At 42.2% G+C, this 15,602-nt stretch overlaps 1 protein-coding gene across 2 annotated transcripts in view; it reads right to left on the minus strand.

The window, feature by feature from the left end:
• Positions 1-15,602, minus strand: part of EPHA4 (EPH receptor A4) — a 162,381-nt gene that overhangs the window by 34,692 nt on the left and 112,087 nt on the right. For both annotated transcript variants that reach the window (XM_081861522.1, XM_081861523.1), the window contains exons 6-8: positions 6,880-7,004; positions 5,545-5,704; positions 1,638-1,749 (exon numbers count right to left, since the gene is read on the minus strand). In XM_081861522.1, the coding sequence (XP_081717648.1) occupies positions 1,638-1,749; positions 5,545-5,704; positions 6,880-7,004 (397 nt within the window). The remainder of the gene's footprint in view (positions 1-1,637; positions 1,750-5,544; positions 5,705-6,879; positions 7,005-15,602) is intronic.

Raw genomic sequence — 15,602 nt, forward strand, 5'->3', positions numbered from 1 at the left:
TTTCTAAAAAGTGATCCATTGAGGACCAATCACCAGGCACTGTTTATCAGCCTAGGGAAGTGGCATTTTATAAAAAAAATAAAAATGGGGAAGCTGGTAAAGGAATAATCTCAGCCAGACTCGGCAGGCAGAATCCTCCAAGGTGGCAACTCGTAATTAGAAATCCAATGCACCTCACTATCAATCCTGCCTTAAATAATAAAGTGATCAATAAAAGCAGAGGGGGTTTCAAGTCATCAGGCTCAGTGATGCTATTTTCTGTAGCAATGGCTTTTAATAAACCTATCTCTCTGCAATACATTTTCATATGTACTTTCCCTCCTGTCAGCGTGGAGGCTGGTGAACCAGGCGAACCACCCACTGAAATCCATTACGGCGAACGACTACTTATCAGATATTATAACCCCATGGATTTAACAGTGTGTGCTTTTCTTTTTTTTTAAAGGAGAAAACAATTTGCAGTAAGAAAGTGAAACAAAAGGAACCTGATCTTATTTATAGAGTACAAGAACATAAAAACAGCCCTGCTGGATCAGACCAAATATTCATCTAGTCCACTGTCGTATTTTCAGTAGTTGTCAGCCAGGTGCTTCTGGGAAGTGCAGAAAGAGGCCGTGAAGAAGATACCCCTTTCCCATGGTTTAAGTCCAAGCAACTGATATTCAGAGGGACACTGATTCTGAACCTGAACTCTGTTACTAGCCTATCTTGTAGGACATTTGTGAGGAGATCCCCTCCCATCCATTTTTGATGCTTTTCTTGATTGGGAAAAGAAAGAGAACTACTTCCCCATCATCTTAATCACCTTCTCCCCCCCCCCCAAAATGCTAATTGTAAGCATTTGGGGATGGAAAAGCAATATTCTCTTTATTTAACCTTTTATTCCAGGGACTATGTGGTCTTAATAACTTCCTTTTCTTTATTCTGCCTTCCTATCCCCACCTCAGGCTAGTCCAGGAAAATACTACTGAGCAGACTGTTTTTTAAAAAAGCCAAACCCATAAATGTATTTACACTTCTAGAAGCTGAAATAATTGCTTTCCTGTCTTTGGGAGCCTGGTGATGGAAAAAAAGCGTTGTCTAACCTGCCTGGCATACAAAATTGTGGAATTTAGTGTTTAAGTGCACCTTCCTTTTTGTTCTGCAGAGGCAACAACTACTGATGTGGCCAAATGCAGAAGCCATCAGAAAATCAAGGCGGCATCTTTTCTCTCTCTGTATAAGCTCAGATGCAGGGGGTTGTTCCGTCTCTCCACCCCCATTCCCCATTGCCCTGGCACTTCTCCTATAAAATGCTGTCAGCCCAGAATGATGCATTCATTAAAACCCTACATCAAATTACAGTCTCTCTTTAGATCTCATGTTGTTGGCTTGCATCTTAAAACCTCCCACCACCACCAGCCTATCCCTAGGATTGGTTTTGCATTTGAAGGGCAAATAACTTCAGAACTATTACCATTACACTGCATGCTGCTGTGGTAGCGATGTTGAGAAGATCAAAGCAACACAGGAGAGGGCTTGTGATGCAAATGCACTGTTTATGATGCTAATCAAAGAATTTATCTTTGTTTGGGGGAGAGACAAAAAGCTGCCTCATGAAAGAGAAGGGGGGAAAGAAGGGGAGCTTAAGTTCTTACCTCCTGCTGATGACAAAGGCAGCAATGAGAATGACCACAAGGACAACACTGCCAGCCACGGAGACCAGAAGGACTGTCGGGTTGGTACCTTCGCCAATGATGGGAGACGGGACTAGAAAGAGAAAAAAGATATCTGTTAACATTCTGTAGTTATGTTACAGGCAGGAACAACACAGGGAAGAGTGCTTGGTTCTGCAGCTGATGGGCAGACAGACGCAGTTCAATGCACCACTCAAAGCCACTCTTGGGCCTTTTCATTAGCTATTCATTTGCCATAATTTTCCAGGAGGGCCTTAATTAGCAAAAGGCATTATGCTCAATAATGGTTTTTGGGGGAAACTCATTGAGAATAAGGACTCCCCTCTTTCTCCCCTTCATGTCTACCCTGAGAGTATAATGGCTGATTTAGCGCCCACTGAGCTGCTTCCCATTTTATTTGATTTAAAATGGACCAGATGCTCATTCCTTGACTATGAGCAAGAGGCAGACTCAAACAGAACAAGATGTTTTTGACTGTCTTAAAGCGGGCTAGAGCATGGCCCGTTTTCATGTGCACTGCCTGAGGGATGTTAACACCAATAGGCACAACCTGAACTGATTAACGTTTCTCTGTGCAATGGAAATTAAATATCCTTTGCCGCCTGTTATCTCAAGAAGCCATCATGCTTTTTACGTCTGTTGAATGCAGACAGAATGTACAAATAGCTGTACATTTTACTTCCAAAGTGGGGAGACCAAGGGACTGAAGAATGAGACCACCAGTTAGGTGTAGTGCAAGCCACAGTTTTATCAAATGAGAACTTTTGTATTTGATGGTAAAATATGTGATTGGCAGTTGTTATTGGCAGTCTGATTGCCAAGAGTGTCATCTAGAGCAGGAAATAAGTGAATGCACAAAGCCACCATATCAGCTGGCGTTATTGGTCTATCCAGCACAATATTGCCTTCCCTGATAGCCAGTCTCAGGCTGAGGTCTTTCTCATCCCTGTTCACTGGGATCATTTAAGTGGAGAGCTAGTAATCGAACATGCAGACTTTTGGAAGGAGAACATGTGCTCTACCACTGAGCTATGCACTGATCAGCACAACTGCTGAATAGCTCAGGCAGGATGGAATGTCTTGTGGCTATGGACAACTTGGATTCATCCTGCAGAAAATAATCCTTATAGAGCAGGGTGGTCCAACTTTTCATACAAAGTAGGCCACCAGAGTACTTCAACACGGAACCCACAGGCCTCACACTGCCTTTTTGCATGTGGGGGGCAAGAGCTAAGCCAAAATTTGACCCTCACTCAGCCCTCATGCTGTCTTCCCAAAGCCAGAGAAGTGAGGCTCAGGTCTTTGGGAAGGCGGCCCGAGGCTCTGACAGGATCCTAGAGCCCTCCAACCTTATTCCCCAAGTTCGGAAAATGCTAACTAGGCTTTGGAAAGGAGCTGGGAGGACCCTATCAAGAGCCCTCATGCCTCCTTCCCAAAGCCCAACACCTCACCTGCCTGACTTTGGGAAGGCAGCATGAGAGCTGGGATCATGGGTGTAGACAGGATTTTTGTTGGGGGGCAGGCCTATTGTTGAGGGGGGCAGAACCTCAGTTATTTTTATTGATTGGGGAGCACCGAAAAAGGCCTTAAGGGCCACATGAGATCCACAGGCCAGCCACGTACTGGACTGTCCTGTTGTAGAGATTGGCTGCCCACAATATTGAATCACTTAAGCTCATAATGAAGAGGGTTTCTAGGAAATCACCCTGCTTACTATGGTCCCTGACCAACACTATAGTTTTGTGGCTTCAACTGAAGAGCTAACCACTAGTTCTAAGCAGAAGCAAAACAGATGATCGTCATGACAAAGGACCAAAATAATATGGGAGCGAGATAAAATGGATTCCATCAGCAGACAGCCCAAACCCATAGCAAGGTCAAAATGTAAGAATGACAAGAATTAAATGAGAATTGATGGGATCAAGCACAGATAGGAAGGGTGGGTATGCAGGGAGGGCAAAGAAAAAGCCTCTTTTTGGACTTTTCTGCTAGAGGAAGCCTGAGGAGAAAAGTTTCCACTGATGCCTGCCTCCAATATTTCCCACCCCAAGTGAACTGGCATGAGGGTGATTGGCAAAGAGGAAGGACTGGTCAGCCCTTGCAGACAGTTAAGCCCCCCTTTCTCTGCTGTGCCAGGCTCAAACTGAGGAACTAAAGGTGGGGTAGCCACTTGTGGTCATTTGTAATAAAAGTATAAGGGGAGCACACAATGTTCCTCCCTAGCACATATCCATATATAACATGCTTATCTTGAGAGAACTAATAATTATTATAAGGAATTTATTCTTTGCCACTTGAAATGTGCAGATTTATGCATAGAACTCATGTTAGCATTAAAGGAAGCCAAGCCATTAAATCCCCCCCCCCATGAATCAATGGGGGATCTTGCTGCAGAGTAATACACAATGTATTGTTCTATCGTTCCTTATTAAGACTTCCTCATTAAAATGTTGAAAACAGCTTGCATCAAACACCCAGGATATGCAAATGCTAGCAAATACCATGTTTGCTGTGGGCGGATTTACGTAACTGCTTTATTTCATCCACAATGTGATTTTCTGCATTCACTCTCTGGATCCTATGAACATGCGTTTCAAAGTCCTGGTTCTTGAACACTTCAAAATATAGATGCATGAACACAATCCAAATGAACACAACACTTCCAAATATAGATGAATGAACACTTGCTGTACTGTTCACAAGTGCAGAATCAAAATGGATACGCTCTACAGCTAGGGGGAATGCATGATTGCCACAGAAAAGGTTTCTCCTGCGACCTTCTCTCCTGTAAACGTCTAGTGACATGATCTCACCACACTGCACATCCCTTGTCATGAGCCCTGTGGAGACTTTTTGGCAGGGCTGGTCAGAGAGGGAGGTGGAATGAGAAGAAAGTACAGGGGCAAGTTGTGCTCACGAGTGTGTTGATCTGGATATGGTGGTGGGGGTGAGTGGTGTGTTGGGAGAAAGCCCTGCCCCAGCGGCATCAGATGTCCCACCTGTTGAAGATGGGAAACCATACAGTCCAGTCTCCACCCTGCCTTCAGCTAGCAAAGCATTTCCCATCCCAGGGAAGGCATGTGAGCCTAGGTCGGAAAGTGGCCCTGACTCCATCTTCAGGGATGTACTACGCAGGTGCAAACAGACTCGGTCTACCTGCAGGAGTGCCCAGCTCTGTTCCTTGGCAAGACATCCACTAGAATGACTGTGCCTACTCCACTTCAAAGGGAGAGTCAATGGTTGAGACATTGTATCTTACAGCACTGTTTTGAACGCCTGACCTGTATACCTGTAACCTGAATTTTGGAATAAAGCCTTTGGTAATAATCAATCCAAGGGTCTGAATGAGGCATCTACGTTGGGGAGCCGGACATCACTTGACTGGCAGCTGCTTGCAGAAGTGGGGAGACTTGCAGAAGGGAGACAGGATATCCTGCATTTTCTAGGTATTAATGGAAGAGACTGGGAAAGGAAAATTTTGATCTATTAGAGTCTAAGGATGTTGTGAGGATTTTGCTGCTTAACAGGACCTGCTTGATCCCTGTCATAGTATTTGCAATGATGACGATGATTGTATTTAGTCCATACTTTCCAAGAAAAAGTTACAAACACAGGATTCTTTTGCATTTCTTTTGGGGGAAAATTTCCTCCATTTCCAATCTGAGAAGAAGCCATGGAAAGAAAAGTCTGTGATCTGGCACATTCAGACGCCTGATCAAGGCCAAGCACTTCAAAGAGATTTTGAACCAACAAGAAACCCATTCATTTGTATTCAATTAAGTTAAATGCAGTGCTGTTTCAAAATGGTGACAGGAGGAGAAAGGATGCCCAGGATTATACCAGTGAGAGATGTGTTATTATTACCTACCAGTGTTGGTTGTGAACTCAAAGGGTCCACTGAAGTCTCCATAGCCAGCTGCTGTCCTTGCTCTCACATGGAAGACGTATGAAGTCAACGGATTCAGGCCCTTGATATCAGTGTTTCTGGTAGCCGTTTTCACAATGCGATAGCTGCGTTCATTTTGGTCCTACCAAGGGAAAAAGACAGAAAGAAGAGGAAATAAACAGTGCTCTGTGAACTCTGGAACTTTACCTGTTGCCTAATCTGTGATAAGGATGTTACTAACAGGGATAGAATTTTCAAAGGAGCACTGGAAACTTTATTTTTTTGTTATCTTCAGTGATATGGGAGATTGGCAGACTTGTACATTTTATCATTCTTCTTTGGCTGAAGTCAAAGGAGTGATCGAGGAGTGATTAACTGATAGTCAGTTAATCACTGCTTTGCTTTGCTTTTTTTTAAAAGGCAAGTGAATATGTTTTTGGAAAACATCTGAGATTGTAATCACAATCCTTCTGATGAACAAATAGAACTTTATTGTCCATGCTCAATTCTTTCTCTTCCACCTCTTCCAGTTTAGAACTGTGAGAAATGCCTGCCAAGCACTCTTCTCTCCCCTTCCTCCTTTGCTCCCCTCTCCTTAAAAGTGGATTCTGGTTTTTTTCTGTTTGGAAAATGTGTCAGGAAAAAATGCTATAATCTTGTTCCAATAAAAATCTACAACTCATTTTGGGCATTATTAGAAAAGCAAATAAGGTGAAGGGGGTGGGGGAGAGGGAGAGAGAGAGAGAGAAAGTAATTGTTCATTTTGCAGAGAACCTTGAGAGGAAATAGCTCTTTCCATAGATCTGAACTGGGGGAGGAACAAATTATTTGTAGAAATGTCTCCATATAACTTGAAGGAGGTGAAGAAAGTAATTTCCTTTCCTTTATTTTCTATTAAAATCTATCAAACCGCCACCATCATTCTGGGCAAAAGCTATCAGCTCATACAGAGCTCATTATTATTACTGTGCTATATACTTCATTATTACACATCTGTCTCTGTTGTAAGGCTAATGTTGCACTACTTCTCTGCTCTATTGATTCTCATTATAAATAGCCCCACTGGAATCAGATAGTTCCTACGGTGAGAGAAAATACAAAATGACACCAGTACTACAGAGCAAAGGGGGGAGGGAGTGCAATATGTTATTCAGTACAACTGCTAAAATGTATGAAATGTCAAACTGGATATGATTTTATAGGCAAACAAACTTGTTGCTGATAATGACCATTTACACAATGACAAAGCTAAACCTATTTGGCCCTGGCATCCAACATAATGGAAGAAAAAGTCATCTCTCCAGGATGAATTAATACCTTTTCATAATATTTGACTTCATATTCCAAGATGACTCCATTCGGCCTGTCAGGTTCCAGCCAAGCCAGTGCCACACTGTGCCTCGTTATTTCTTTAGCTTGGATCAAAGCAATTTGAGATGGAGCTGCCAAGAGAGAAAGGAGGGAAATGTTATACAATGGATCCCAGAAGAGCCCTAAGTGTAGGGCTTTTGCACAAATGCAATGTAAGATCCCTTGGACACACTCACCAAAGCAACTCAACACAGGCCTAGCCTTAGGCATGTTGGCTCCACGGGAAAACTATTACAACACTCTCCATGCAGTAAATTGTACTATATAGCCTGTGGGCCTGTGAGGAGCCTCCTCCTTTCCCATCACATTGGTCTGATGGCTCTGTGCCCACCTTTCATTCTTTTAGGACTCGGACCCCTGATGAGGTCTTTCAAGCTACCCTGGCAAGGCGCAGTAGTGAAATATTCTTTGATGAAATCAGTAGCATGCATTCATTCATCAGGTCTGATGGTACATTTGTACCACACTGAAACCAGCAAAAAGCATCTCTGGCTACATACAATAAAGTTTAAGCTACCACGCTACATAAAAATTAAGCAACAATCATTAGTGAGGTAGAGTCCAAAGAAGAAGGACTGGCCACCTAATTTATTGGATTAGTTCTCCCAGATTAATTTAGGATTGGACTCGGGCGCCATCTAGAACCTGGGCCAATCTAAATTGATCAATTTAATCGCTCACTCACTCACTCGCGCGTACACACACACACACACACACACACACACTGCAAGCCCTCCTATTCCCCTCCCTCTCCATGAACCTTCCTGTCACTTTCAGGCAATTTGAAAAGGTGGCATGAAGCAAGCAGGAGTTGCGACTGAGGAAACTCTTGAAAAGGACCTCAATGGGAACCTATAATACCTGGAAAGGTATGGGAGAAAGGTATCCTCTGGGCCCTGCAAAACTTTACATGATGTTGGGAGTAGAACAAGGCCCAGAGGACTTTGTCCTCCCATTTTAACCTTCCTGTGTGTTACAGTCTTCCAATGAGGTCCTTCTCAGGTAGCCGCCATTCAATGAGTTCAGGTGGTTGGTGAGAGGGCATTTCCATAATATATAATTTATTTATAATATAGTTGGAAGGGACCCTGAGCATCATCTAGCAATGATGCAATGTAGGAATATGCAGCTGTCCTAGATGGAGATTAAGCTTGCAACCTTGGCATTATCAGCACCATACTCTAACCAACTGAGCTAGAGCCTATATACTACTGATTCCTGGAGGTTAAAGAGCAAGCTCTGTGGCCTAACACAGGACTTTTCTTTGAACATCTAAAGCTGCTTTATACCAAGTCAAGCCATGGGACCTTCTAGCCAAGTACAGTACTGTCTACTCTGACTAGAAACAGCTCAAAATCACAGATTCCCCTCCCCTCAGCCTTAATTAAACTTCAGAGACTGAAAGCAGATATCTGACTAATAAACTATGCCGCTCTTGCTTCACTAGGACACATGAAAACTTTCAAAGAAGACTCACAATGTAGAATTGTGAATTTGAATGTAAATGATCACAGAATAGGCTAGAAACTCTAGCAGATTTTCTCCATTCTTGCTTTTAGGATTTGACTGTATGACCTTCTGGTCTCCTATGAATGTTCTCTCATCTTTATTGTTTTCACACTTGACCCTTCGCTAGGCTTACTGATGAACATACAACTTTGGGTTGATTCCAATGCTAATAACCCTGCTCAGCGCAGACTCATTGAAGTTAAGGAGCATGACTAACTTAGATTCATTCATTTAAATGGGTCTACGCCGTGTAGAACTTAGTTAGATACAGTGGTGACCCGCAAGACGAATGCCTCGCAAGACGAAAAACTCGCTAGACGAAAGAGTTTTCCGTCTTTTGAGGTGCTTCGCAAGACAAATTTCCCTATGGGCTTGCTTCGCAAGACGAAACGCCGGGCGACGTCTTGCGAGTTTTTTTTCCTTTCCCCCCCTTTTTCTAAGCCGCTAAACCACTAATAGCGCTAATCCGCTAATAGCCGTGCTTCGCAAGATGAAAAAACCGCAAGACGAAGAGACTCGCGGAACGAATTAATTTCGTCTTGCGAGGTACCACTGTACAACCTTTTGCTTTTATTTGTTATTAGCTAAGTAAACAAATAGTTTTTCCTAGTCCACAAGATCAGATAGGTATCAAACTGAGTCATGCAATAAGCTGCCAGCAATCTAAACAAAAGGAATTGTCCACATAAGCATGCATTTGTCATTGCTAGCTACCTAAAGAGGTGCAAGTGAGAATGAGGGGAAGGAAGCTCCATGGGCACTGGGCATGCAACACAGCCAATAACTAGAGAGAGCTTGATTTGAGTAAAGTTTGATTTCACTGGAAAGCAAAAAATAAAAAAGGTCAATAGGCTTTTTTGACAATTCAGCTAGTACTATAAAATGGATGAAAGTCCACGCTTCTTTAGAATTACATTTTTGAATGCAATACGGAGAGCTAAGATAAAACAAACAATGGGATAAATGAGAAACATCTCAATAGATGTTCCTGGTTGTTTACCGTACAGCATCATTGGTGCCCGGACTTGAGATGTTTAACAGGCCAGGGGACAATGCCTTTCCCCTTTGACAATGACAGTAACAGATTCGTAGTTCTGTTGGAGGAATGGGCTTCCTGAAGATTTACGATCCAGGCTGCCCACTCTTTGCTGTTCTGTTACTGTGTGGTCACATCTCTAGCCAGCTGTTATCAAGTCCTGCCACAACTGACAAGCACCAGTACAAATGATGGGGGTCTCTGGGGAAGAAAAGGGGGCATTCAGGGAAATTTTTTAAAAAATCTTATCTGCAAAAAGCTGTTCTGTAGAGACAGAGATTAGGCAGCTTCCAAAACTGAATATATTCCCTCCTTTGTCCCTAAAACCCTAGAAATATGCAGGTGTTTCAAAACAACAGGAACCAACAACAAATGCAGGGTGAAGATCTATGGAGACCTTTCAGAGTGAAATCATAATTCCATCCCATACAGGAAAAAAACCCCCCAAAGAAACAGCCACGTCTTATGGCGGAAAATATAGCTATCATTGAACATTTTAATATGTTTAAAAGGACCTCATTGAGAATTGTTTTAAATAACTGAATAGATAAATGTCACATGAAACAGCAACAGCAAAAAGAAAACCGGACATGAAAGCTTCAAAACTACTTGACCATATCAGACAGGTCTGATGGGAGAAAAACGAAGCAGCAGGCACCACACATATAGTCACAAAGGAACTCTCTGGGTTGAATTGCGTCTGTCAGGAAGACTGTTTCTTGATCTACTGCTTGACAGTTTGGCATCTCTGTTAGAAATGACTCTGGAGCTCTGCTCTTGCCTCCCTCAACACGTCTACCCATCTGTCTGTTTGTTCCTCACCCAGAGTCTCATGTGCATGAAGATATACGGAATAACAGAAACAGGGAGGTTTCGTTCAAAGGGGTGCTATCAAGTTATTTATAGAAGGTACCCAATACAGTCAGAAGCAACTGTCCTGGCTTGATATCTGTGTAAAACCTTTAAGTCAAAGGAGACTTTTTTCAAGGATAAGTTATTCTTTTCTTTTCTCTCCCCCCTCTGCAGTGGCATCAAAAGTCAAGGAAGGAAATGAGGATAAGTCACCACCATCGTCTACAGTAAAAGCAGATTAGTGACATTCCAACCAGATAGCCAAATATCTTAGTTAATGAGTGAGTCTTCAAGAGCAGCTCAATATGTCTTTCATAAATAATTTTTCAACAGCTCTGATTCGATCTATCTTTAAGAGGATGTTCTTTCTTGAAGTGGGGGGAGGGAGGTGTCTTCTTTTCATTTTTTCCAGTCACACATATTTGGAAACAGAAAGTATCACAGCACAACAGACGCTGAAGTGATCTGCTGAAATCTATGACCCAAAGTTTCATACCTGTGTTAAAAATACTGATAGAAAAGGGTGGAGTGACAGCTAGGGCACCACTCTTCTAAGCATCCTTCTCAACAGAAGCAGAACTTGCTGTTTTTAGTCAGCACCTAAAACTTAACAAAATAGATGCTAACTAAAAGTCCCCTAATTGTTGCATCAATATAAAGCAGCTGTTGTGTACACAATCAGTGTAGGATAGTTGTTAGAGTGTTTAGACAAATGTTTAAATCTCCATGCATGAACAAAGCTCATCAGATGACCTGGGGCCAGTCACTGTGTCTCAACTTATCTACCTCATGGGGTTGTTGTACAAACCTTGGCGGCCTTGGATTAAAGGCAAGTGAAAACTATATTCCCTTCCATGCTTTTTGTGCTATAACCCAAGAATTCAGATACGTGCCCCTCAATTCTTTTTTTCTAAAGTGTGCATTCAAGAAAGCTAGTTGCCAACCAGGAATATGCATCTTATATACTTATTATCGGGGATATGCATCTTATATATTTATTCCACAGATGGTATGTTATCCATTGTATGTTCATTCATGCAGATAACATGTTTCTTGGTGAATTTGGTATGCTCTGGGAGTGGAATAAGGAGGAAACTGTCCCTGAGTAAATGACTGTGTAACTTTATGCAGGCCCAAACTCAGTAGTTCACTATCTTGCCCCTCCTCACTCAGAAAGACTTGCTCCCTACTGTTGTGAATGGAGCAATTTTCTTTTATCTACTTCCTCAGTACTCTACCATTAAACACCTACCAGTAGTTTTATTACTGCTGTTCTGTGCTTGTGGCCTACAAACAAAGAAGAGGACAGCATACTTGGAACAAAACTTTGCCCAAACAGCATAATAAAGCAATTTCCTTAGGCTAGCAAATGCTGAGTTATTGCAGCAGGCCTTTGGCACTTGATAAATATGGTAGAGTTCAGGTGACACTATTTCATGACTGACTCAGATTAGAAGAAAGTAACAAGAAGAAATCAAGAAGAAAAGTCTTTGGTCTGCAGGAAACCAATGAAAATGAGAATCCTGAAGATCTGGATAGCACTACACAGTAATCTCTGTGCACAACTAAAAGTGGATCACTGCAGATATATATATTTCACATCAAATTAATTCAGTTTCTTCAAATATTCTTTCATCCTTAAGGGGAACATAACCATGCTTGATGGCTTCAACATGTTGTCAAGGATCAAAATTAAATGCTTGAAAGCAGTAATGATACTACTGTGATTAAGAGTTTTACCTTGTTTGAGGGATGCTAAAAGCCTGCTTCATTATTAATTACTTTAAAGAAAGCTGATACACTAAACTAGGATAAATACTCCTTTCTCAGTTGAGAAAAGAACTATTTAAAAATAATATTTGCAAGTCAGCTTGGTGCTGGAGCTTTTGCATTCAGCAACACTCTTATGACTTCCAAGTTTATTAAGGGTATGTTCCTCATTTTCAGGTATGGGCATAGTCACACAGCAAACTGGGTGTGCACTGGCCATGTGAAAAGACAGTATGGCCAGTTGCAGAGCTACAGTGAAACACAAGAGCATAGGAAGCAATTAAATACAGTCATACCTCGGGTTGAATGTGCTTCAGGATGAGCGTGTTCGAGTTGTGCTCTGCGGCAATCCGGAAGTAATGGAACACATTACTTCTGGGTTTTGGCGCTTGCGCATGCACAGATGCTCAAAATTACGCCACGCGCATGCGCAGAAGCGCAAAAAGCGACACCTGCATGCGCAGACTTGCCGTCCCTGGTTACGCTTGCTTCTAGATGTGGACAGGGCTCCGGAATGGATCCCGTTCACATCTAGAGGTACCACTGTATCACATCCCCCAGTGCTGCTGCTCTGTACAGACATTTCTTATAACTAAGTGAGTTTAAAATGCAAGCTACAGTTGAGGACTATAGTGGTTTTAAAGTTTAAACACTACCTTACTCTGTAAAAGTATAATGACAAAATCTTTATCATTCTGCTCCTCTGCCTCCAAAATCATTTCTTGAAAGACAAAATTCAGATCATCATGCCAACATGAAGCAACTTTAAAATCTGGAACTCTGACAGCTGCAATATCCAGGTTTGTTCCCTTGATCTCAGTGAGAGAGTAGGACACACATGTGAGAACACATGTGTAAATTTCTTTCACGGAAATCAATGAGACGTGCAGCCCAGTTCAAGGCATACTTATTCCAAAGTTAAGCTGCACTGTGTCCAATGGAACTTTTTCCATGTTAAGTGTGCATAGTCTAAGAGCTTTAACTATGACTGGATCATGCCCATAGATTTTATTTGACCACTACAAAGTTACGAAGCAGAGATTGGCAAACCCTCCTTGTTTTGTTTAGGAAGGAAGCTCTTGATGAGGCGGGGGGCCTGCAGTACCACTCAAGCGAGGCATCTGTTTAGTCTGAGGACTACTTGTTTTATTTCTGCTTGCTTGCTAAGAAAGCCTGTTGGCACGTCCTGACAAAGATAACTTAATACTTGCCAACAGAAACATGGCAGGAAGCAATGTGTATGTTTCCTGTATGTATGAATGCCAGTTTTAAACAAACAGGAAAACAAGTCTTTCAGTAAGAAGGTAATTTATAAAAATCTGTCTGAATGTTTCAGCCACTTACAAAAAAAAAGAAGAAGCAAAAGAAAAGAAACATTCCCAAACGCTTGAATGACAGTGATTAACATAACACGGGTGGTTGGAGTTAGCACTGCAAAACATTTGAAGAAATGCTATAAGCAATTTGTTCAATTTGGAATTAGCCAGTGGCTCTCTAACCTGGGATGCTGGGAGACTGCTGGGCCCCATGCAGTTGTAACAAAGAGCAGAACTTGATCCACCATAAATAGAACGCCAGCTTTGATAAATTGTGCGGCCTATACTAATTTGAAAGGCATGGGATAATAAATAACCTTAGGATAAGGAGAAAGAACTTCAGAAACTGGAATGGGAAGCAGCCATGGACATCTGAGCTTTTTAAGAGGCAAAAGTACAGTAGAAGAATCCCAGCACAAGTTGTGTCAGTGCTTTGCTGAGAACTACATAAATTGCCATCTGTCCGTGTTCTAAGGTGCACCATGCATTTCATATCAAAGCCACAAGTGTTGCATATAGATGAAGAAGGCATTACCCACCCTACTTCATTTAGACATACTTTCTGTAGTGGTTTGCTAAGCTGCCAAACACAGGGTGCATTCAGACATGGGGAATATTGCGGTAGTTTGCCTGAGTGTAATGCTAGTACTTCTGTTCCTCCATTTTCTCATGTTCTTTTCACACTGCTGGACATTCTATATAGTGGCATGTTGAGCTGAATTCGATTCACACCAGTAGGTGTGGCACGACACAAGAATGAATGCCATTGGACAACTTTGCTACTCCGCTACCCTTTCTGTGTATAGGTGCTTCTGAAAATGGCAGGAAAAACCTGTATTGACAGTAAAGGTAAAGGGTAAAGGGACCCCTGACCATTAGGCCCAGTCGCGGACGACTCTGGGGTTGCAGCGCTCATCTCACTTTATTAGCTGAGGGAGCCAGCATACAGCTTCCGGTTCATGCGGCCAGCATGACTAAGCCGCTTCTGGAGAACAAGAGCAGCACACTGAAACACAGTTACCTTCCCGCTGGAGCGGTACCTATTTATCTACTTGCACTTCATGCTTTTGAACTGCTAGGTTGGCAGGAGCAGGGACCGAGCAATGGGAGCTCACCCCGTCGTGGGGATTCGAACTACCAAACTTCTGATCAGCAAGCCCTAGGCTCTGTGGTTGAACCCACAGCGCCACCCGTGTCCTTGTATTGACAGTATAGCGCCCTAAATTTATCCACTTTACTCCTGTGATTTTCCAGATTAAAGGGGCTGCAAATGGATTTTTTCTGGACTAAAAAAGGACAGAAATAAATGCTAAGAATGTGCTATATTTCATCAGTCGCTTTTACGTCACATGAAAGCTCAAATATAATGCTGAAATCAGCAGTTAAGGAAACATCAAGGAAATGGAATAAACTGCCATGTGAATCTAGCCAAAGTGTTGAAAACACACTACACAATGTTGTAATAAGAGTGTGGGCTGTTCCCTTTTAAGGAAAGACTAGGACTGCTAAGTTTCAGATTTGGATGTAATGTAGTATAGTGATCCTACATGTGGAACAGACTAATATGATTAGCGGCAGGTCCAGCACATCAACAGCAACCCAAATACTATTTTAAAAACTTACCTCTTTGACTTATGGGCAAACATCAGAAGGTGCTATTTCTCTAACCATGCACAATACAGCTTTTGCTTTAAGGCCAGCATCGCTTTCAAGCCATCCAGATTTGCCAGCAGTATTTTATTCTACCTCCATTAAACACAGAAGATAACTGTAGCAGATCCACGCCTCCAATTTACAGTTAAAGAGAATGATTGCTGGATTTTAAATTTTATTAGCTCTGCAGACCATTAAACTGCATCTCTCACAGCTGGAGCGACTGCCAATCCATTGTATACAAAGATGAGACATTCTCTTGGACCAAAATATAAGGCTTTGCTTAGGCAGGGAGTGGGCAGTGGGTGGGATTGAATCATGCCCTAGTTCCTTCACTGTTCTAGGTGATTAAATTCTGAATTATATAAGTCTCCAGGACAGTTCTCTCAAAAATTTTCACTCCTTTCTGATGCACTCTCATTAAATCGTAACTGTGGAAGAGCATGGTAGAAAACCCAAAGAAAAGAGTGAGAAGTCCTTGCTTTTCCACAGCCAATACATTGGCAGGTTAAGAACTGACAGAAAGAAGCAAT

Source organism: Podarcis erhardii (genome assembly GCF_964252035.2).
Source record: "Podarcis erhardii genome assembly, chromosome: 5".
In the NCBI taxonomy this organism is placed as follows: Eukaryota; Metazoa; Chordata; class Lepidosauria; order Squamata; family Lacertidae; genus Podarcis; species Podarcis erhardii.